At 44.0% G+C, this 24,718-nt stretch overlaps 1 protein-coding gene across 5 annotated transcripts in view; it reads right to left on the reverse strand.

Annotated features, from left to right (window-relative positions):
* TTC23L (tetratricopeptide repeat domain 23 like) overlaps window positions 1-24,384 on the reverse strand; it is a 48,100-nt gene extending 23,716 nt beyond the window's left edge. For 4 of the 5 annotated variants that reach the window (XM_070519800.1, XM_070519796.1, XM_070519798.1 and 1 more), the window contains exons 1-6: window positions 24,186-24,384; window positions 22,355-22,429; window positions 17,983-18,166; window positions 14,563-14,686; window positions 3,797-3,953; window positions 2,052-2,177 (exon numbers count right to left, since the gene is read on the reverse strand). In XM_070519800.1, the coding sequence (XP_070375901.1) occupies window positions 2,052-2,177; window positions 3,797-3,953; window positions 14,563-14,686; window positions 17,983-18,166; window positions 22,355-22,422 (659 nt within the window). In that variant the 5' untranslated portion in view covers window positions 22,423-22,429; window positions 24,186-24,384. Of the gene's footprint in view, window positions 1-2,051; window positions 2,178-3,796; window positions 3,954-14,562; window positions 14,687-17,982; window positions 18,167-22,354; window positions 22,430-24,014; window positions 24,149-24,185 lie in introns of those variants that run through there. The other variant, XM_070519797.1, reaches the window with a different exon arrangement.
* Between the last annotated feature and the right edge of the window lie 334 nt (window positions 24,385-24,718).

Consider the following 24,718-nt stretch of genomic DNA (forward strand, 5'->3'; position numbering starts at 1 on the left):
ATTACAATTTCATTTTCTTCTTCATATCTATCTGTATTTTCAAATTTTCCAAAACAAAATGGGGAATATAATTTTTTTAAATGATAATAAAACAGTATTTCCTTAAGGTTTATCTTTCTAGAGATAGCAAGACACAAAGAGAAGGAGACGGGTAGTTCAAAGCTGGTGCCCACAGTTATTAGCTGTATGGTCAAACTCCAGGCACTCATATTTCCTTCCAAGTAAAACAAGGTTAAGAGTACCTAAGTTACAAGGTTGTTGTGAAGATTAGATCAAAAATTATATGTAAAAACGCCTAACATATAGTAGATACACAATCAACATGACTTCCGCCTCATCCCTTGCCCCCATCTTTGTATTCCCAAGTTGAATGAAAAATATATGTGTATGTATAAAATTATTTTATATAAGGCATTCTGCAACAGTTACAATTTATTTTAAGATGGAAGTTTTATCCTTCCTTTAAAGATTAGGATTAATGATCAAAAGAGCACTGGCATGTTATCTGATAATTCTTTACAAAAAAATTGTTTTGATCAATCAGACCACTATTTCCCTCGACCACAAGAACAGAAGTTATAGAATGATAATGCCCCTCATCAAGAGCTTGTAGGGAGACATTAGCCAAGCTGTCTCGCCTGAACAACCTTGCCTTATTTTCCCCACCTTTAAAATGGGAAAAGGGATTTGCCGTTCTAGATATTTGGTCAATATCAAACACAACTCAGTGTGGTATAGGCAATGAGCTATGGATTCAGATGATCCAGTTGACCACGTGATCCAGTGACAATGCTGGCTCTTCTACCTGTTAGCTCTGTCACCTAGATTCACTTAATCTTTCTGTGCCTTAATTTTCTTATCTGTAAAATGAAAATAAAAATACCTACCTCATAGTCCTGTGGTAGAGGACTGAATGAAATAAATTATGTAAAGCACTTAGAGCAGCGTCTAGGGTGTAGTTATTCTTAGTAAACTTGCCAACACTTAGAACAGTGCATGCACAATAAATATTGTACTCAATAAATATTGTGGAATAAATGAATGAAATGTGCATTAGAATTTATTATGAAAAAGGAACAAGGCTATCTTTCCTATAAGGCACAAAAACCTTTGCCACTACCCCATGTGACAGCAGTAAACATTCCCTAGACTCTAATTTATGGCCCTGTGGACTTAATAGTCTGATTTAGCTCTGGACATTCGGACATCTCCCCAACATTTCCCAATGACTTCTAGACTCATCTTGTTTAGAGGATGCAGGCATGACTCATGTATTTCACTTACTTACCACTCAGTCATCTGCCCTCCTGTACCAAATGCTTAGAGTTTTGGAAACAGATTGTTTTCAAGGACATGAAGATATTTGAAAAATCTAGGGAACAGTAAACTTTTTATTATTCTCTTTTTCTTGTGATAATCTGATGGGCCCACTCTCATATCTAAATATTCTGATTCTCAGAGGATCCCTAACTCAACAGCAAAACAGTTCAGGCTTGTTCAGGCTTGAACAAATTCCATGAACTTTGTTTCTATACAGAAGAGAACTTTCCTTAAAATGCACGTGTTGTGCATAGCTTTCATGGGCCTCCAACAAATTATCTTCATTAAGTGTTCCTTCCTCATCTTTTAAGATGTCATACTTAATGACAAAAGTAGGTGGCAATTCAGAAAAAAAGGTAATTTTAGAATAAGTGTGAGAGGCAGTGTCAGGATGGGCTAAGAGTCTGTGGGGTCAGATCAAAGATCCAACTCTTAAAGCTCGTCACCTTGGACAGTCTGTTTCACCTCAGTCCGTCTCCTTGCCCTCTCTCTAATGACATAATAATTGCACCAACTACCCCAGTGGTGGCTGTGAGGGTTAGATGGACACTGCTCATCAAGCTTGGACCATGGTGTATGTATTTGGTAAATACAAGCCTCTTTTATTATCATTTGAGGCTCTGAGAGTTTTGCTCTGTATATTTTCCTCCCTTTATATAGACAGTACAGAATAATCATGTGATTCCAGGCCTCAGTCATAAAGCCTAGGCTTCTCTAAGCTCAGATCTTACCTGCCCAAAGCAATTGTTAGGTCTTTCTCTGAGACTTGTAATCCACAAACGCCTCTCCGATATAATTCTTTCAGCTCCATCATGTTTCTCTCTGCCTTCTGCAGGTTGAAATAGGCCTCTCTGCCAGTGAAACAGTCAAGGAAAATGCCAGGCACACAAAGTGCCCCCACTGCCCAGGGACCACAGTTAATAAGCAAACAAAAGGCCCCTTGGGGGACCAGCCCCATGGCTGAGTGGTTGGGTTTGCGCGCTCTGCTTTGGCGGCCCAGGGTTTTGACAGTTTGAATCCTGGGCATGGACATGGCGCCACTCATCAAGCCATGCTGAGGCGGCATCCTATGTGCCACAACTAGAGGGACCCACAACTAAAAATACACAACTATGTACCGGGGGGCTTTGGAGAGAAAAAGGAAAAATAAAATCTTTAAAAAGAAAAAAAAAAAAGGGTCCCTTGGGAAAACAAAGGCATATTTGAAAATGGGCACTTCACTATGCTCTCTATTTTCCGTATGTATATGTCGTCAAGGGAGAATTCTTTAGAAAAGGAACAGGGCCTTGGGTTTCCTGTGGTGGGTGCCTGAAGCCAGGGCTGGGGTGGGTAGTGAGCATTTGGAGGAATGAACAGAAACCGTCAATTACACTAGATTTCCTTTAGCAGCATCCACTGTGTGACAACAGTTACTCATTTTTCCCAAATTGCTTCCTGTGAATGGTAAAAGAGAGGAATTAATTTTGCTGAAAGGGACTTTCTGGGTCATTTAGAAAGTCCAAGCAAAGCAGGTTTTTGGCGAGAGGCCAATAGCAGGAAAGAAAATCCCCTTAATTCCCAAATATCCTTCTATTTCCCACATTTTCAATAACCCCCTGTTAAGGGCATAACAGAGGAAGGCCACATATCAGATTCTGCAAGTTGAGTATCAAGACCAACAAAGTAGAGAGGGGGTCGTGTAGAGAGGAGAGGCTGGGGACACACGGGCTCAAAGTAGGCTCATGGTTACTCATAAGCATGAAATACCCTTCACAGTTTTCACATGGGGATGGCACCCAAAAGGCTGTCAACATCACAAGCTTTTTGAGGAGAGGCCTATATAAAAGTTCCCCTCTGGGGATGCAGAGAACTATTTCTTTTGTTTATTTTGGTTGGCCTCCAGCTTCATGGGCAGTATTCTTAATAGCATTTCCGAAAAACTAAAATGATCAGGAGTCCATTAAATCAGAGGTTTTTGGCTACATGTTATAATCACCTGGGGCGCTTTGAAAACTCTCAGATGCACCCCAGACCCACTAAATCAAAACCTCTAGGGGGACCCAAACAGCAGTAATTCTTAAAGCTCCCCAGGGGATTACAACGTGCAGCCTGGTTTGACAAACAGTGCCTTAAATCACCACCCATTCTCCTCCTTCTACACCACCACCACCACTACCACCCATGTCCTCATTGCTAATACTGATTTTCTTGAGCACTCAATGAAGAGCAGGACAAACTCCAAAGACTTTCAACGGGCTGAGGGATATATCCCCAGTGAGATCCCTCCCATGGCTCCACTCAGAGCTTATATGAATAGACAACAGGAGGAGCATTCATACCTTACTAGATGGAGATAAGAGGCTGGTGGAGGGCCTGGATGTTGGAATAGAGCTACAAGGCCTTGGTTCCATCTCCCACCCTCCTGTGCGAGAGGATCCATCTGGCACGTGTGGCACTTGGCCCTGACCACCAGACCCAGCTGGGAAGAGAAGGATATTGGTTCTGCAGGAGCCAGGCCACCCCCAGGGTGTAGTAGAGCATGACCAGAGCTTCCAGGATTTCCTTTCTTTCCTTGTCTGAGGTCGTTTTTCCCTTCCAGGTCAGCAGTGTGTTCTTGGCAGACTCAGCATGTTTCTTGGCCTGAGCTGGGAGGCCTGGGGGGTTTCAGGGTAGGTGGCAAGAAGAAAAACATTAAAAAGGTGTGTTCAGTCAAAGATATTCCTGAGAGGGGAGAGGTGGGCAGTGTGGTTGTTGTATGGTCTATAGTATTGGTTCCCAAAACTGGTGGGGCATCAGAGTTATCTGGAATGCTTGTAAAGAATACAGAGTCCTGGGGCTGGCCTTGTGGCATAGTGGTTAAGTTGACACATTTCACTTTGGTGGCCTGGGGTTCATGGGTTCAGATCACAGGTGCAGACCTATGCACTGCTCGTCAAGCCATGCTGTGGTGGCATCCCAAATACAAAATAGAGGAAGATTGGCACAGATGTTAGCACAGGGACAATCTTCCTCAAGCAAAATGAGGAAGATTGGCAATAGATGTTAGCTCAGGGCCAGTCTTCCTCACCAAAAAAAAAAGAAAGAAAAAAGAATACAGTTTCCTGGGCCCTAAGACCTACTGAGTAGAGTCTCTAGAGGAATGGGGTCCAGGAATCTATATTTTTAATTAACTCCATAAGTGCATCTTATGTAGCCACCCTGGTGTTAGTCTGTGGACCTCTGTTTGGAAATCACTGATGGAGAGAGGAGTGGAAGCTGAGGATCCCATTCCCAATTCTGCTGCTAATGCCACGTGACCTCTTCAACCCACAAAGCTTCTCCATCATCCTCCAAATGCAGAATGACAACAATAATTATAGAAGCTGCCCCTTTACCAAACACATGGAGATGGGCCAGGAACAAACTAGGTTATGCCACAGAGTGCTATGCTTTGAGCTTTCTGGCAGAGGCATTCTATAAATAAAAGGACCTATAAATACAATTACTTCCATCTGGGGATTTTTCCAACCCAGGATGAAGCTGGTGATATTAATTGGTCACACACAGACACGCACAAAGAATCAAATTTCTAAACACAGTGAGGCTCCTCACCAAGAAACTAGATAGGACCTGGTGTGTCTCCCCTTGTCTTCTAATTAAAGGCTAGTGCTCCAGGGCACGCACTTGAACTGCTGTTCATTCAGTTAACAGAGGCAGACTTGGGAAGATTCAGTTACAGAACTATTTCCTCATCTTCCAGCCTGGCTCACGTCGAGTGATCCCTGATGGGAAAGGGGAAGCCCTGGAGAAAAGAGAAAGGCCAGCAGAAAACATTATCCTAGTCCTCCACTCTGACGAAGACAGTCATGGCCGGCGTTCACTTTCAGCTCTCCTCTCTGAAGCATCTAGGGTCTGGGGAACACATTCGCCCCTGCCCAGTAGGCCCGCTGTGCCTCTCATTCTCACTTCACATTCCCAGTCCTCAGCGTGCTGTCCCTTTGGCCCCGAGAGCCTGGTTTCACAGTGTGCGTGTAGTCAACAGCATTGGGATGGTTTGAAAGGACTTGCAATTGATGCCTGCAGCCCTCCTATGGGCCAGATGTGCAGGACCTCCTCAGTGAGTTGCAACAATGAGAACAAAGCTTCTCTGGAAGAGCCCTAACAGTGAGCCTAAAGCCGAGAAGTCTTTGCAGAGCACTCAGAAGATGCCTGTTCTATAGGTTTCAACCGAAGAGAAAAATGGACTCTGTGGTGGGCTGTGTCTTAAGTTACCAGATAACAGTGGTCCTCAAACTGCACTGTGCACCGTAAGCACCCTGTTAAAATGCAGATTCCTGGGCCTTACTGCCAGTAGTTATGGTTCACAAGTTCTAAGGTGAGAACCAGGGATTCACATTTATAACAACCATCCTAGGAGATACTGACGCAGGCGATCTGAGGACCACACTTGGAGAAACACTGAGTTAATAAAATCTTTGTAGAGGAAGTGGGACTCATCTCCTTTTTGAAGAGTAGGTAGGATTTTGACTGATGAAGAATGAGAAGAGGTTTCTACTTGGAGTAAGCAGCCTGAGGCCAAAAAGAAAGAATAAGCCAGTGTGTGTGTATTTGTGCATGCACACACGGATGGGGTGGATTTGGGGGCATGTAGGAGTGTCAGAGAAGGCAGAAAGTTGACCAGTCTGACCGAAGGGGAGGTTTAAATTTAAAAACATATAAGGCGTGAATTGGACAAGTAACGTGGAGTCTTGGATGCCAAGATGAGGAGGCTGGATTTGATCTGTTAGTAACAGGGAATCTTTCTGTGTATTGAAGAAGATAGCGGCAACAGAAAACTGTTGGGGACATCAGACCAAGACACTAAAGTAGGAAACTGAGAGAGTCTTTCTATCAAACAGATTCTTTTCCACAGCCAGGTGAGCCCTTGGGCATGTGTCAATAAGGAATGCAGGAGCCAAATTTAGAAGCTCTCCTGGGTTTGTAGGAAGGAGAAAAGTGAAACTGGATGAGCTATTGAAAACCACCCCCAAGTCAGCACAATACTCCTTCTGGGCTCCTGAACAGAAAACAAATAAGACAGCTGCTCCGAGGCTTTGTCAGTCTGCGCCTTCCCGCCCCAGAGTGCCCAGCGCTGGTCGTGAAATCTCCCGAGGACTGCTTTTCTTCTAAGCTCAGCAGCTGATTAATTATAGAGTTCCTTGTCTCCACTTGACCATGCTCCACACTGTGGTCCTTCTGATGAAAAAGCTGAGCTGGTGACCAACGGGGCTTAAGCAAACTGAACTAGGATCCTGATTTAAAACAGCCCATTAAACTTTAAGCCCTAAAGGGGAAAATCACTCCTTTCACCCTCCCAGAATCCACTCGGGTCTCCACAGTGGGGTGCGTGTACCCCTACAGGTGTGCAAGATGCCACAAGGGTGGAGGGGAGAAAACCAAAACTCCTCTGCTACGTTTTCATCTTATCTTTTTTGTTTTCTACTTTGATGAATATTTATAACATTACATAATATATTAGTACCATTGTATGTAATTTATAATAAACACACATATACAGAGAGTGTTTGCTCAAATTTTTTCTAGTAATAAGGGAGCTAATTCTCAAGAGTTTGGAAACCACTGCTTTAGACAAATATTTTCCAACCTTTTCAAGTATGAAAAAACTCTTCTTTTATGTTTACAAAAAAATCTCACTTGGTGATATTTTTATAGCATTTCCTACATGAGAAAATTCATGATGACAAAAGTACCATGAATCAGCATCAGTAAAACTTTGAAATGAATAGGCTTTTTATTAATTTCAAGAACACCTTCTTTTATGTAAAAATAACACTCTGCATATATGTATATGTATAAGACGTATTTTCTCTCTCTGGGGAGGATGCTCACAGATTCATGCTCTCATTCCCTAACTCCAAGCCCCATCTCCTCAATTCCAATATCCGTTCTGAGATGGAATCATTTTCCTTTACTTGCCCTCCCAAGCCAAGGACACCACCCCTCTCCCTGCACCAAGAGTGCAGTAATTACAGAAGTAAAAGTCAGCATGGCAGCAAGATCTGCTCCTGGCATCGAATTCAGAAATTACAAGGACATATTGATGAACTGGAAAAGAGGTCCAGAGATTGTCCACTAGACAGGTCAATCGCTTGCTTTCGTTTGGGATGAGACTCCACCACTGACGTCTGTTACTATGACTCAGGCCAGAGAGAATCTGCTCAGAGCTACCCAGTCTGGGGAGGTTGCTGTTGTCACCTTAGATCATCATCTGTATTTAAGTTAGCGTGGCTCAGTGATTAAGAGAGCAGGGTCTAGAGGCAGCCTTCCCAGGGACAGATCCTGGGTTAGCCACTTCCTACTATCCATGTGGCCTTGGACAAGTTACTCAATCTATCTGTGCCTAAGTTTATTGACCTATAAAATGGTAAAGAAAATACCTTCTACCTTGTAGGGTTGTTGCAAGGATTAATTTAATTAATTCATGAAAAAGGATTAAATAGTGCCTGGCACATAAGAATGAAATGAGTTTGAATAAATATTAGCCATTATTTATTATTACCAGGGTCCGTTCCTCTTAAGCAGTTTATTATATTTGTCCTTTGGACACTTTTCATAGAGCTGCTTATAGAATCTTTATAAAAGGCTGCATTCTCAAATGCGAGCTCCCTTCAGTCAGGTACTAGGCTGCCTGCAGGTCAGATCACCTGGCTTTTATCATTCCCTGTTGTTCCTGGACCAGTTTTGTTTTGTTTTGTTTTTTACCAACTAGGCAGAGAAGGTAGCGCTCAAGACTTACGCTTCTTTTTCTGCAGTTTGCAACAATTATAATAGAGCCCCAGATACCTGGAAGGTTTCCAGTAAGAACAGGCTATTTGTTTATTATTAATAATTAATTAATAATCAATTAATTGCTTCATTAATAAGCAAAATTTCAGGACACTGCTTGTCCACGTTACTGTATTCTCCTTCCTGAACTCTTGAAAACAGTTCACCACTAGGTGACCCACCACGCTGTTCTCTGATGCCCTTTTCTCAGCCGCTGAAACACTAGGCCCATTAGGATTACCACCAGGTCAGCTGGCAAGGGACTTCCACTTCCACTGTGCCTCACTCTATTTCACCAACCAACAGCCTTTTATACTCTCTGCTTTGCAAAGACCCCGCACTGTCCCATGTTATTGAGTCCTGAACCCCATTCCATCAACTGCTCCATCTTTTAAAACCTGAATACTCTCTCTAACGGGCTCCTTTCTCACTGCCTAAAATCTTCCTGGGTCTCCTTCTAAAATGATCTTCACGGGATTTTTCCGCCTTCTCTAGTTACCTCCTACTTTCCCTCATTCTTTTCAATATGTAGTATGTAGCATACATAGCCTAGTCTGCTGGCCCTGGTTTCTTCCCCTCATCCCTGGGATCTGACTTCTGCTCCACCCATTCTGTGGAAGATGTTCTCGTGAGGCCCCCAAAGACCTCCTACTAAATAAATCCAGTCACATTTCTCAGTCCCCATCTTGCAGCAGCCTCAGACACCCTTGGTGACTTGGCTTCTCCTCCTGGCTCCCAAAGCACTAAACCAACCTGGTTTTCCTTTATAAACCTTCTCTAACTGGTTCTTTGCTAACTCTTTACGAGGATCCTTTATTCCTTCCACTAATGTGTCCATTCTCCAAGGGTGTGTCCTTCAGTTTCTTCCTTTTCTCCTCTCTTTCTCTCTCTGAAGTTTTATCAACTCCTATAACTTCAACTATGGCCTCTATGCTTATAATTTTCCGTTTCCCCTCCCTAGTTCTGGTCTCAAACATTCCTCCATGTTTATGATCCTCCTTCTCTCCTCCCAAGTTCTGGTCCCAAATTTCCAGCATCAAGTAAAAATGTAATAGTGGATTCCTCTATTGCAATTCAAAATCAATACATCAAAAATTGAACTCACCATTCCTCTCCCTCCATCCACTTCCCTTTCTGACCTATTTATCTCTGTAAACAGCACCTTCAGGGGCCTGAAACTTCATGGTCATCTGTGGGTCTCAATTTTCCTCAACCCCAAATGGAACACCAATTCTTCCTTCACAGTCTCCTTTTTTTAATGATAATTTTTGAATAAGTGATACATTTCCATGGTTTAAAAGTTAAAATTATATAAAAAAGTAAATCTTGAGAGTTCTCACATCCAACCCTGTTCACAGCAAGCACCCTCTAAGTAACTTGTTTTTGTTTCTTTCTTGCGTATCCTTCAGTGTTTCTTTACGTAAATATAAGCATACGTTCTCATATCTCTCCCTCTCTCTGCCACACAGAACCAGCATACTGCATTGTGCATCCTCCTTTGCCTAATAATGTATCCAGGAGCTCTTTCTCTGGTAGTATACAGAGCTTCCTCATGCGCTTTTAAAAGGAGCATATATCCCATCATGTGTATTGGTCCTCTGGCAGTGGGTACACATAGTTTCCAACCTTCTACATTCATAAACAATGCTGCAAAGAATAATCTCATCCATATGGTATTTTCTAAGTGTGTATTTAGGAAAGAGTCCCAGAAGTGGGATTTCTGGTTTAAAAGGTAAATGCATCTGCCCTTCATAGACTCTTAAATCCTTACCCTCTCACTCACTCCCCCTGTCACCAGCCTGGTTTTACACCTAGATGACTGAGATGGCTTCCATTCTAGCTATCAGTGCTGGATTGACCTGTCCAAAAGCACGCTTTGATTTATTCATCCCCCTGCTGGAAAATCTCCAGTAGTCCTCCTGGCCTACCAAATAAATTACAAATTCCTTAGTCTGTATTTAAAACCCACCACGGTCTGCCCGACGTCCCCTCCTTTCCAGGTTCACCTTCCCGTCCTGACCTCACCTGGACAGGGCTGTGACTGCTCTCTAAGCACCTACGCTTTCCTACCTCCAGGCCTTTGCCCAGGCCTTGTTCTTCATCAGAAATGCCCACCTCTTCTTCTGCCTACCCAAACCCCACTCATTTTTTAAGGGCTTTCTTAAATGGCACCTCCTCCTCAATCTATCACTTGCCACCCTCAGCCAGAAATGATTTCACCCAACTTCCCCAACATCCTGTACTTAAGTCAATGACATGGCATTTGCCTTATGGCGCCTTCTATCGTAGTTACGTCTGTCTGGAGCTCACCTTTCGCATGAGGTTGTACATTCTTTCAAAGCAAAGACTGTGCCTTCTGTACCTTAGATTTCCCAAAGTGCTCATCACGGGATTTCGCACACACGAGTGCCTCACTAAATACTCACTAGTAGATGGTTTATTGAGAGAAATCAGCCTTTTGGCTTGACCCCCCTTCCCCAAGCCTGGAAAAGGCTCACAGGGAAATGAGGCAAGCAGGGCTGATGGCTATAAAACACGCACGTGTGCAGTGAGGCATGAACGCAGATGCAGACACCCCGCCCACATGGAAGGCTGGCTCATAAATTCTGTCCATTTTAGAGCAGTTGTAGGATTAATGACAACAAAATTAAGTGGAACTCAGCAAGCCCTCCATCCCTCTTGAAGGTTTGCTATTTTTCAAGCTGTTTTAGTCCATGGACCACAAACTTTAAAAAAAGTTACAGCGAAGGGACTTGGTAAGGACTACAACTGAAATAAGAGGCACTGGGCTCTTCTCAAGAAAAGGTCAAGATCATAATCTATTCTAGAAAAACTCCAGACTAGGCTTCAGAAAGTGTGGGTTCAAGGCTGAGTCCTCTTATATTATGTGGGTACTTCATCTAATCAGGAAGCTGTTTTTCCCATCTAGAAAAAACAAACACATAAAAAAACCTTCCTTTACAGGAAAACTATTTTTGTTAGTTTTTTGAGGAAGATCAGCCCTGAGCTAACATCTAGCAGCCAATCCTCCTCTTTTTGCTGAGGAAGACTGGCCCTGAGCTCACATCCATCTTCCTCTACTTCATATGCGGGACACCTGCCACAGCATGGCGTGCCAAGCGGTGCCACGTCTGCACCCGGGATCCGAACCGGTGGACCCCAGGCCCCCGAAGCAGAACATGCGCACTTAACCACTGCACCACCAGGCCGGCTCCTACAGGAAAACTTTTTTCCCCTCCAACCTACTATCCAAATGTGGTTCTCCATTCACGTGGCAGGAAGAACTGTGAATTAGGGAAAAAACGATGGTGTTCCCACCATCTTTTGCGATATGACCTGTTTACCTACCTTGACTCAGCCTGGAAGCTAACTGGGAAAGTAAAACTCAGTCAGTTTGTGGCTATTCATGGAAACGGTTAATTTCAGAAGATGAGGGCCAACCTCCTTCCACAGATGTACCATGGTTATCTCCCCAAAGGGAGGTAGCATCTGGCCTGCCCCAGGTTCAGACAAATGTCCCCCTCAAACGCTTCTGGTACCTTCCGCTCTGGTTCAAGCTGCCATCATCTCAAGTCTGAATTTCAGCAAAAGTCTCCTAGACAGTGTTCCTGAATCTGGGCTCTCCCAGGGCCAAGGAGTGTACTTGTCCATACCAAACCAAGTGCCAATGACTTGCCAATTGCCGATTCCATGGGTCTCTCTTCAGCCTTTACCTCACTTCTACATTTGACCTCTCTTCTACCATTTGAAACTGTTGTAAGCACACTGTAATTCTTTTTGAGACCCTTTCTCCTCCCTTGGCTTCCATGACATGGACCCTCCTGATTCTTCTATTTCCTTTCCTGGCTCTGCTTCCGCTACCCATTCCTAATGCCCTCATACTGCAATCTGTCATCTGCCCTCTTTCCCTCTTTTTCCACATACTTTTTCTGATCAAGCTCATCCACTCCTACAGCCTCAACTTGCTCCTATGTGCTAATCCCTCCAAAACTGATATCTTTCCCAAGCTCTAGATCCACTTCTCAACTGTTTACTGAACATCTCTCCATGGATGTTCCACAGGTACCTCACCTCGGCCGTGATCCAGCCTGTCTGAAACCCAACTCAGCAGCTTCTTCCCCCTTCCCCTATCAACCTGTGCTTCCTCTTTAGTTCTCTATTTCAGCTAATTGTCCAGGTCATGCCCTATTCAACTTCAGCTCTTTCCTCAGCTTCTGACCCCATATGTAACTGTCCGCTAAATGTCACCAGTCCCACATACTATTTCTTCTGCATTCCGATTGCCGTGGCCAATGCCCTCATTGACTCTCAGCTGGGCAGGATAATGGCCTTCTTCTTTGTTTTCTCTATCAGTTCAACCCATCCTCCAGAGTTTCTCACTCCACAATATAAGTTTGATTATGTCACCATCTCACTTAAAACCTTTTAATAACTTCCCAAACTCCTTAATACCTGGGCCCAAATTAACTTTCCAGTCCCATTACTAGTCATGACCTGTCTGTCCTAAGATGTCTTCTGTTCTTCCCTCTTAGGTCCAGAGAGAAACTACAATGTTCTGTATAAGGAGTTTCATAGAGAATGCCCTCACCTCACCTCCCACTCCTCAGATCAACACATATGGAAGGCCAACTTTGTGCTCTCTACCACTCTCCTCAAAATCTCCATAGTAAATCTGTACTCATCCTTCAAAGGCAAGACAAATGTCACCTTCTCTCTGTAGCCTTCCTTGACCTCCTGTCCCAGTGGCAGAACCACTGATTTCCCTCATTTGTGTCCCCCAGAATTTTGTTCCTGCCTTTATTATGGTGCCTATCATAAGACCCCTGTATGCTCCCAGAAGGCAGGAACCACTAGTAGTCATTTATGTATCCCCGGTGCCTAGTACGGTGCCACCAGGCTTATAACAGAAACTCTGTAAGTGTTAAAGTAGCATGTTGCTAAATTTGCCTCTTATCATGAAGGCGGCAAGTTTCTGAGGAGATCAGCCTGACTGGAGTAGAGAGATCCCACATGAGAGATGACGTAGCTCCGTTAGGGGAAGAGTTTGTTTTGCTGAGGGCCTTCCTATGTCCCTTGAACATCACAGACAGGTGGCTGCCTGCTCTGCTGGTAAGGAAGGACTCCCGCCTCTACTTAGCCATGTCACGTCAGCCTTCTCTCAGAACACAACAGATGTGGCCTTAAGTCCTGAAAGGGCCTCCCTGTGACCTCACTGTGACTCACAGCATCACTGTCCCCAATGTCAACCACTCATAGTGTTGCCACATCAACAGTCCACAAATCTAAAGTTACATTCAAAACAAGCTCAAAAGGGCCCAAGGAGCCCTAAGAAGGAATATACTTAAGTTCTAAGCTTAATAAGCGAGGATTGAATTCAATTTTAACTTTTTCTAAAGTTCTGATTTCTGATATCTAGACTCATTATGACCCAGGTACATTGGTTCCCTTCCCCCATAGCCCTCAAATCTCCTAAGCCCTTAAATCATTTCTCTCGTACTGTAAGTTAGGCCCCGCCTCAGGACTCAGGTCCAAGGGGCACTTAAAAAAGCCCCAGGCCAGTGGCTTAGTTCTATCAAGCAGCAACTTGGCTGATCCATACTGTGTACCAGGGACCGTGCCAGGTCAAAGGAGACCTTGTCTCTGCCCTTAGAGAGCTTCTACTTCAGAGGCAGAGGCATTAAAACAAAGCCCCTGTGAGTCTAATAAGTACAATGAGTTCCATGGTAGAAGTGTATGCAGTCCATGCAGGCGTACATGGTTGGATGATGGCCAGAGAGCCTTGAGGTGGCTGTGTCTTTGGTTCCAGAAATGTGTTGTTGCCTCCTTCAGTCTGTCAACAAACATTTATTGAGCCTCTACTGCCAAGTTCCTGCCCTTGTGGAACTTACACTTGGGTTTCAGTTTTAGCAAATGGATTCCTATCTTCTTCTGTACCAGAGTACCTTCCAGAAGCACCAGTTCTCTAGAATGAGAGCTCTGCCTTTCCCTCAGCCAGACCTTCCCGGAACTTGAGTTCTGATCTTGGAATTCAAGTCATATTACTGAGTCTGCCTCCCCAGTGCTAAGTGTACATACCTGTCCATCTTCCCCGTTTTGGCCTGTAGCTGGAACCTCTGATACTGTCCTTTGCCCACCGCGCCTCAGTGTTCTCATCTGTAAACTATGGATAACAATAGTATCTCCCTCCAAGGGATATTATGAGGACTAAATGAGACTAGCTTGGCAAATGCTACGTACTTAATAAATTAACTATCATGACCATGGTTATCATCTTTACTTCTAAGATCCCTGCCACACTGCCTGCCTCATCAATGGACCTTCCCTCCTCTTGACGAGGTGTGAGTTGGGGACAGGAAGAGCCCTCCCCCCAGTCATCCCCACCCCCACCATGGTTGTGCGTGGGCTCAGTTTGGCCGTCACAGGCTGGCCCACCCAGACCCAGCCGGGGAAACTGAGTACCTCTCAGTGTCAGATAGCCATAAGCCAGGCAGGCCAAAGCCTGTGCACATTTCCAGTGTTCTTCCCCAAAAATAATCCGAGAAAGGATAGCGCAGCGAATCAGCTCCTTGTTTGCTTGGGTATTCTGCAGAGAGCAAAGAAGTCATTATGCTTTTTGGAAAGGAGTGAAAGTTCCCGCCCACGCTCTTAGCACTGGAAGGTGGGACTGAATTCACCTGTCACCTTTTTCTCTTCTCTTTCCCTCCATCCCACATCTAATCCATCAAGTCCTGTTGGCTCCACTTTTTCCTAAGTCCTAAAACTAAGCTCTTCTCCTCATTTCTGCCATGACTACCTAGTTCAAGCCATGCTCATCTCTCACCTGGCTGACCACCAGCCCGTCCTGGGCTGTTCCACTCCTGCCTCCCATGGTCTACTTTCTACATCATGGCCAGGTGACTTCTTTTAACCTTGTATTGTGGAAAACTTTAATGATATACACAAATAGAGTGGAGAACAACTCACTCAACTTCATCAGGTATCTCCTCCTGCTCTTTTTCACATCTATGCTCCTCATCCACCTACCCTCTCCCTCTATTATTTTGAAGCAAATCAAGATATTAAGTCATTTCCTATTTCATAAGTATTTCCAAAAGATATGAACTTAGAAATATAATCACAAAATTATCTCACTAAAATATTAACAATAATTCCTTAATATCAAATATCTAGTCTTATAAATCTAAAAGTCACATTATAAATCTAATATTTCTTTTACAGTTTGACTGTCCCTACATTGACATGTCTCCTGAGTCTCTTTTCATCTACAGGTTCCACCTCCATCTCTGATTCTTTTTATTGCAAGTCATTTGTTGAAGAACTGGGTCATTTGGTCTAAGGTGTTTCCCAAAGATGTAAAGTTTGTTGATTGCATGCTTATGGTGTCATTCGATATGTCCCTCCATTCTGCTGACTGCCTAATTCTATCATTCCTTCTGCATATGTTAGCTGGAATAATTCTACAAAGAGAAATCTCCACTCATCTACTTTCTGGCTACCAAGAGTAAAGTTCAGATCAGAAGGACAGGATACGTGATTTATTCTCTTTATTTATCAGCTTGCAAAATAATGAGTTTGTTCACTAGCATCCGCCAATGGTGACCAAATAGCTTGTTTTTTATTTTATTATAATAATATTATAATATTTTTATCTTATTATAATATTTATTATGGATTTTTTAAACATATTTGATGTTCCTGAAGATAGCAAACTAATTTCTAAATCAGTGTTTCTGCTCCCACCATTCCCTCTGCTGGGGACACTTTTCTATGTCGTTCAGTCTCTCGTTTCATTTTCATTTTGTTCGCCTCAGAGAGGCCTTGCCTGCCCACTCACCCCATCACTGTCTATGGATTTACCTGTTTTATTTTTTTCTTCCTGACACTTACCTCTCTCTGATATAACACTATTATTTTTTTGTTTGCTTGTCTATTATCTGTCTCCCCAAATAGAAGATAAGTTCCTCGAGGACAGAAGTTTGTCCCTCACGGTCACTACTGTATGGCCAGTGCACAGAGAATATACTCACTCAACACTTGCTGCATGATCCTCTCTCTATTAGCAAGGATAAGGATGGGGTGAGGAGAGAGCCCCCTGCCCCTGTAGAACTGAGGGGCAGAGCTCTCTAAGAAATCACGGAATTGCACCTTCAAGTTACAAGATTTCAGCGACTTTACAAACACAGTCACCTATTAGCTGCACTAATTGACAAAGTCAGGCATTTATTTCCTGGTGAGGTGAAAACAGCACTTCAAGGACTCGAAGACCCTGGAGTTTCCCTGGTTCTGATGTTTACCGATTGTGATGTGTTTGTTAGGCAAGATCACCCCGAGGCCCAGCTTCCTTTTCTACTTGGAAACCTATACCACCTACCTCATGGGGTTATTGTCAGGAAAATGAGTCAGCATCCAAGTGATCCAGCTTTGTTAAGAGCTATCTAAATGTAACCCACTACAGTAAGACACAGGTACGGGAGTCCACCGACTGCTCCCTCCTGACCCAGCTCCTCCCTAGCCCATTGCTTCACCTGCTCCCAGCTCACATACGCGCATGCAAACACTGTCAGACGGACATTGCTCTCGTGCTTTGAAAACATCCATTCAGTCAGAATTTTTGCGAGTTCTCCATGGGCTGACCACAGTAAATACTAAGTTCTATTTTGAGGAAAAGCGTAATAGCATGAAAAGCCACTGGGATGGGAGTCCAAACCCTTGAGGTCTGTCCTGCTCCGGACATTCTGTATTCATCCATCCCCAGACTTTCTGCCCTGGAGAAACCGAGACAAGCAATACGGGCTCTGGAGGCCAGCCCTGCCCTGCTGCAGCTGCTGCCCATCCTCCTGCCCATCAGGGCTGTGAGCACCAGCTGGGCTAGATTGAACCCCTAAATCTTTGTCATGATTCACACTGGTCAAGGAGTTGTCAGGCCTTCAAAGCCCACACCTGCACTCCATGGCAGATGCTACTTGTCTGTGTCTAGAGGTGACTGTGAAATACCAATGAGCCCAGGCTAGGATGACTGTCCTTTGCAAGTTCTCTGGGTGATGGACAGAGGTAAATTTACAGATCTATCCTTCTAGGGGGTGTCAGCTTCTATCATCCGCCTCTGAGGTGCCTCTCAGCCTTTCCTGAGACTCTGCAGACCTTTTTTTCACACATGTCCTTTAAGTTCATTTTTTCCTTGGCCAGGAATGGCCACAAAGTCAGTGTGTGAACTCCCCTGTGGATAAATGATGCTCTGGGAGCAGGCCAGTGCCTGCGTTCTAATAATGAGGGTCACTGTCATCCTATCTCAGGTTCCTGGATTTTGACTCTCGCTAAATATTTGCTCTGAGCTCCTAGTTCCCAAGTCCTTGCCTCGCTCTTAGAAACGTCCACCTGGCCTCTCCGACCTCTGCTGCTACCTCCCGTCTCTGGGGTTTGGGTTTGCTTATGATTCCACTGGGACCACTAGCACCTTTCCCAGATCCTTGCCAGGCCTGAGCCTAGACCTCTGCCCCGCTACCCTTGTTCTCAGCCTCCTGCCTCACTATCCTGGCCTTCTTGTTACCCCACAGATATCATCCTGAAACCTTTCAGGAGAAATCAAAACAATGTTTTTTAATTAAAGGTAATCAAACAGCAACAGGAAGAACCAAATATTAATTTTAGTTTAAAGCTCGGGGCACAAATATTCCAAGGAGGAATGCACAGCAGCCCAGGTGTGGAACCCAAAGCGAGGCTGGCTACCCAACTATGCTCTGCTTCGTTCTCCCCCACTTACAAAGAAATAAGATACCCTCCTCTGCTTCGTGTGCTCCACTGTGCAGTTAAGTCAGAGCTTCTGTAATCATGGACATACTATTAAATGGAAGGTAACACCTAGCAAGTTTTTTGTTTTACCATTTTTCCTTTAATCAGCTGAGCGATTTTCTTCTGCGACTGGGCCAGTTTCTCTTTGGGAAGAGACATGCAGTCTGTGGTCTTCTCCTCCTTGGCTTTAGCGTCTTCTTCACTCTCTCCAGACCCAGTCGCCGGATACAACTCATCCGTCTGCTGGTGTGCTAGGATCCTGGTTTGCTGTGAGCTGTGGATACCAGAGAGGGACATGGAGTCATATCTCAAACAAGGTAAAACTGAAGGATAGAGCCCTCCCAACTGGGGACTAGAGATATGCTTTCTAACATAAACTGGAAGGAATAAAGGTGATAAACTCATGTCACCCTCAAAGCCCAGCACAGAGACAGCAATGTAGGGGTTCAAATGAAACAGATTTGGTAAACCACCGACCTACATCAGAGTTGTAGTTCTGCTGCTTACTAACCATATGACACTAAGCAAGTTAGGACTTAATTTACTTCTCTGTAAAGGGAGGTCAATATGCATACATATCTGATGAGGTTATTGGATTAAATGAGATAATATGCATACGTCATGTATCATAGTGCCTGTTCTTTAGTAAGTGCTCTTTTAACCTTAGCTATTATTATTTTTAATAGCTCCATGACTCAGTTTCTTCATTTACAAAATGAGAGTGTTGTATTGGAAGATTTCAAAGATCCTTCATGTTCTAAAATTCTGATCCAAACCAGGAAAGAAAATGGATACAATGAAATAATGGAAAGGGAACTAACAGTTTGAGGCTAGACCTCACCTGTCCTCTTTCATATTTCTTAAAAGCTTCAACATGTAGTGGCCAACTAACTATAGACGATGTGGGCCCAGCAAGGAGAGAGGAGGGAACCTCACGCTGGGTCAGGAGCAGATTCAGAGGAGAAATGGCCTTCTCAGTTGCGTTAGAAGTAAACGTGTTGAGAAAGAACTGAGTAGGTTGAAAATATGCCCCCTTTCCCTCACCTGCCTCTCTCTCTCACACACACACAATGTACATCTCTGACTTCAACGCTGAACATAATTATGAATGGGTAATTAGAATGGTAAAGATAAAAGTCAAAGAGTTAATCTCACATTACAAAAGAGATAAGTATATCCTAACATCACCAGAAAAATCAATAAAGTGATCCAGAAGAAACAGAATTCTGAGATCTTGAGAACAAGAACCATTTATAATTAATTATAAATAAGTCCCCCAAAGGAATCATCTTTATATTTGCAATAGTTTTTAAAAGTTCAACCATTGCATAGTTTGTTTTTTTTTAAAGATTTTATTTTTCCTTTTTCTCTCCAAAGCCTCCTGGTACACAGTTGTATATTTTTAGTTGTGGGTCCTTCTAGTTGTAGTATGTGGGATGCCGCCTCAGCATGGCTTGATGAGCAGTGCCATGTCTGCGCCCAGGATCTGAACTGGCAAAACCCTGGGCCGCTGAAGCAGAGCGCATGAACTTAACCACTGGGCCATGCGGCCAGCCCCCTTGCATAGTTTTTAATACAAAATTTATCTTCCTTTCCCACTGATTAGATAAGTAATGAATGTTCACTGTACAAAAAAAAGGAGGGGACGGCAGCCAGCCCCATGGTGTAATGAAGTTTGGCGTGCTCCACTTCGGTGACATGGGTTCGTGGGTTCTGATCCTGGGTACAGACCTACACCACTTGTCAGCAATGCTGTGGCGGCAACCCACATACAAAATAAGAGGAAGACTGGCATGGATGTTAGCTCAAGGCTAATCTTCCTCAAGCAAAAAAACGAGGACGATTGGCAATAGATGTTAGCTCAGGGCAAATCTTCCTCAAGCAAAAGAAAAAAGGGAAGATTCAGAAAGGAAAATAAATGTCAAGTATAATTTTTTATGCCAGGTTTGAAAAATGACATGTTAATATCCATACAGAGTCCTGTTCTCAATAACCTATCCAGAAGCATGTGGGCAAACCAGGTCATGTGGATAGGAGAGCAACGTTTCTTCAGGATCGTCTACTGCCCACATCAGAAGTGTGCTTTCAGAAGACATGCAAACTCATTTAAAAAGCCAGGGAAGGCTAGCACTGCAATCTGATCAGAAGACGGTTGCTAAATTTGCCTCTTCCTTGCCTGGTGAATTCTGTATTCCTCCTTCAAGACCCAACTCAGATGTCACCTCAGCTAGAATTCTCGCACTAGAGTAGCAGTGGATACCCCCTCAGGGCTTGCGAAAATTTCCTCCAAACCTCTTCTATGGTGTGAATCACATTATAGTCTCATTTTCAAATTTTATTTGCTTTGTGTCTGAGTCTTCTGTGCTTTCTAGCAAGTAAACTCCAATAGGGCCAGGGCTGAGTTTCATTTGTTCCTGAAACCCTGATACCTGGCTCAGGTAAAACAAATGATGGCTTGTTACATGACGAACAAAGGAGTGAAAAAAAGAAAGTGCAAAGTCTTTAGGATGCTTCAAAAATACTGCGGGTAGGCAAAATCTGTGGCAAGACATCATAACTGAAAAAAACGAACAGAAAGAAAATTTAGTCCCTCAATAGAAGATTTTGCTTAGGCTGCATATTTCACAGACCTGGAGCGGAAGTTAAATCTACTGGGGTCCCCAAAGAGATAGCTAATTACGGATATTAAAAATGATTAAGTCCTAAATATTTTAAATTCAGCCTTGAATGAAATTAAGCTGAGACCAAGGCAGCAAGCTTCAGCGGCAGGGACCTCAAAGGAAGAAGAACCATCAAAGTCTTGATAAATGACTTCACAACGTAGAACCCTGAACTAGCTTTGAACATCTTGTTATGAAACAGAAGAAAGATAAATGGAGACTATTGACCTGTCAGATATCGCAAAGGACAGTCAGAATAAAGAGAACAGGCAGGTTGAATGAGAGGCCTGCCTTGCCAGGTTTCTAACTTATTGTATATGTTGCCATCATAACTATAAATTCTGACTAGTAATATTAAATATGAATTATCTGACTATTTCCAAGACACTCTACTGTGAACTCCACATTTATAACTTCAACTTTTATAGTTATAACCCTTAACCTCAAGATTTTTTACAAGGTAGTACAGAATTAAATTATCCAGTACAGGAACCACTAGCCACATGTGGCTATTAAATACACACAATGGGGCCAGTGTGAATTGAGATGTGCTGTAAGTGTAAAATACAAACTGAATTTTGAAGACTTAGCATGAAGAAAAAATACAAAATGTTTCATTAATTATTTTATATAACATTTGGATATATTGACATAAATATACTATTAAAATTATATTCACCAGTTTCTTTTTATGTTTTAATATGGCTACTAGAAAATTTAACATGACACATGTGGTTCGCATTTGTGGCTTGCATTATGGTCCTATTCGATAGCATTGGTACAGAGCAATGGTTCTCAACTACGGGTGAGTTTGCCCGGGGGACATTTGGCAGTGTTTGGAGACATTTTTGCTTGTCACAGTTGGAGCACTGCTACTGGCATCTAGTGGGTAGAGACCCGGGATGCTGATAAACATCCTGTGATGCACAGAACAGTGCCCTACAACAGAATTATCCAACCCAAAATGTCAAGAATGCTCAGCTTGACAAACCCTGGGATAGAGGAATGGTTAAAGAATGGACTCCAGTCAGACTCCTCCATCTGAATACCACTTATGAGCTGTGTGACTTTGGGCAAATTGCCTGATCTCTCTTTGATTCATATTTCTTATCTATAAAAAAGGGTAGTAACAGTACCTCCTTCACAGGGTTGCTGAGGGAATTAAATGAGTCAATAGGTGTAAAGTACTTAGAGCAGGGCCTGGCACATAGTATTTGCTCAATAAGTATTAGCTATTATATTGTGAAATTTTTTATTTATTGTCTCTTCTTGACTTTTTATTTCATGCAACAATTTTAACTTACTCACTTTGTTATATTTAATTCCCTATGACTTCACCAATCTTGTTATAATTAACCTATCTTCATAAAAAAAATTAAAATTCCCCTTAAATTTGGAAAAAACAATTATTTCCCATCTTGCACAAGTACAAGTGGATATTACAGCAGAATTGTTATTAAAACACATCACAGGGCCAGCTATGGTGGCCTAGTGGTTAAGTTTGGCAGCCCGGGTTCGGTTCCCAGGCATGGACCTATAGTACTGTGTTAGCGGCCATGCTGTGGCAGCCCACATACTAGAAAATAGAGGAAGATTGGCATGATGTTAGCTCAGGGTGAATCTCCCTCAGCAAAAAAAAAAAAAAAAAAAGCACTAACAACAAAAAAACACATCACAGAAGCTCAACCTTTTCTTCTGTGTAATATGCATGCAAAGCTCCTCACCCAGATTTGCCTTAAGTGGGAGATCCCAGTGTTTCAGGTCAGTGAGTGAGTGTAACGTCAAGGTGCCGTGGTACTTACAGATGGAAGCAGAAGTCCCAGTCGGTGTCATTGCTGACAGTTGGGATGCGGATGGGGCTGGCTTGCATCTTCTTCCTTCAAGAATGACATGTGAGGTCAGCTTTGGAAGAAAAGGCTTAGAAGGCTGTTCTATTTTCCCTCTGATAGACGCTATTAACATGAAACTGAAACTGCCCAAAGATATAACCCATCCTAATTCCACAAACCACCTATGCACACTCATGAATGGAGACCCCCGGAAAGCAGAAATTAAAGACATTTGCTAATTAAATCCCTGAATTAACTTTCTTTCCTCTAATTTGTATGCCATATTACCTCCAAAATCCCTGCCTCTTTTTCACTCCTTAAGCCAGCAGATTTACAGCTCCTGAATCATGAAACTATGGTCTCCTACTCAAGTCAGATATTGTTTTTGCTGGTAGGACAGCAAGATGGATCCAGGCAAAGCAACCAGCCCTCAATACTAAATGAAATATGGCCAATGTATTAGTTAATGCTCTTTGTCCCTAACGCCATCCTACTATTTAATAGGTGGTCCTAGTTAAGGAGCTAAAACATATGTGTCTATTTTGGTTGCTATTGTAGGGGAGGAAGACTTTTCCTCTACCTAATGTGGGTTCATCTGGCCAGAGAACGAATTAAATTCACATGAGACAGAATAGCAAGAGAAAATTAAACAAAGCTTTATGAGGACCATGGCCCAGGGCCTTTCTTCCCGAAGGAAGAAAGGGCACTGAAGAAGTGGGGTGCACAGAGTGGTTATATACCCCCAAACAGGTGCTTCACATATGATTAAAATGTCCCTCCCACAATAGTCACAAGATTGCCCTGTCGGCACAGCACTTGATGGACACGGCAGGAGGCAAGTCTATTGTCTTGAGCTGGGTGGTCACAGGTGAGAGCAGCAATCACTTCCTAGCCTAAGGAAAGATGCTTAATTCTTAAGGAAATGCCAACATTGGGAGGGGGAGTTGATCATAGGAGATTACCACACAAGTACAGTAAACAAAATGCAGATTTAAGTCCTTGCCTTTGGCAATGATTAAGACTTTCTAGAGAGAAGGTCATCCCGTTTCTTCTTCCTGGCACAGAGGGGGATATCTATACAGATGGAGCTTTCCTTTACAATGTAAATGTCTCCTAACAAAGGGCAAGCAAGTTCCACTCCTCAGAGCCTCCTTCCCTGTCCCAGTTTATCAAAAGCAATCAGCCTCAAATAATCCTCATGCCAAAGAGACATATCTTGGGGTGGACAATTCCAGTCCCTACACTATCATTAGCTGAGGGAGGAAATGGTTGAAACTCAGGGCAAAAAATTTGATTTATAATTATTTGTAAAATTCAACCCTCATAGCTATCCCTATCACTTAAAACCAAATCGAATGCATTTATCTCTTGAACATTAATACCCACCAAGTCGCTCCTCATCTCACCCTGCAGAATGTCACTCCTTCCCACCTGAGCCCTGACTAGCTCTCTCTAACTCAGGCTCCAAAACATCCACAATCCAAAACCCAGAAGGGAAGATTCACTAATTTCTCTTTCTAATCTCTACTACCAAAACTATGGCCAGGGAGAGGGGTTTCGACTTCTCAAACTCCTAAACTCTGCTCCTGTGAAGTTCCACACGGCCCTGAACGCTAATACCACACTTCGGAACCTCTCTCAAGTGCAAATCGCTTCCTTCTTTTCGGCAGTGGTTTCGGCGGAGCGTCGTAAACCCTGAACCCGACATCCCGAGCATCGTCTGAGCTTCCCAGGCTTCTTTCCTGCGGGCGGCGCCCGGCCGCAGAGGCTCTGGCCGGAGAAGCGGCAGAGGGCGGCCGCGTACCTGGCCGCGGGCAGAGAAGCCACGCCCCGGAATAGCCTCCCCGGCTCCCTCGGCCGGCAGCTCGGCTTCCTCGGGCGGCGTCAGCGCCTTGGCCTCGGCGGACCTCGTGCAGGGCGCCGCAAGGGTGTCTTGCGGAAGCGAGGCGCTCGGCGAGGTCTGCCTTTCCCGCCGCCGCCAGGGCTCTGGCTCGGGAAACAATGGGGTTGCCATGGGAACGGGACGCTGCAGGCCGAGCCCCGAGCGGCGGCGCCTGTAGCCATGGTGACGCGGAGCACTTCCGGACCTGCGGACTCCCGGGCGGCTCAGGCCAACCACGGCTCAGGCCAACCACAGCTCCCGCCGCGCCCTCTGCTTCCCGGTTCCCGCGGGCGTGACGCCCGGGGCCTGAGGCTCGTCCCCAAACTTCCCTCTGCTGCGGCGGAATCCTCCACTACTGTTCTTAAAGGGACTTCACCTCTCGGAGTTGAAAACGCAAGAAGAGGAGATAAATCCCATCAAGGGGTGGAAAAGAGCGCCGGGCTCCACGTCTCTCC

Source organism: Equus asinus, chromosome 10 (assembly GCF_041296235.1).
Source record: "Equus asinus isolate D_3611 breed Donkey chromosome 10, EquAss-T2T_v2, whole genome shotgun sequence".
Lineage (NCBI taxonomy): Eukaryota > Metazoa > Chordata > Mammalia > Perissodactyla > Equidae > Equus > Equus asinus.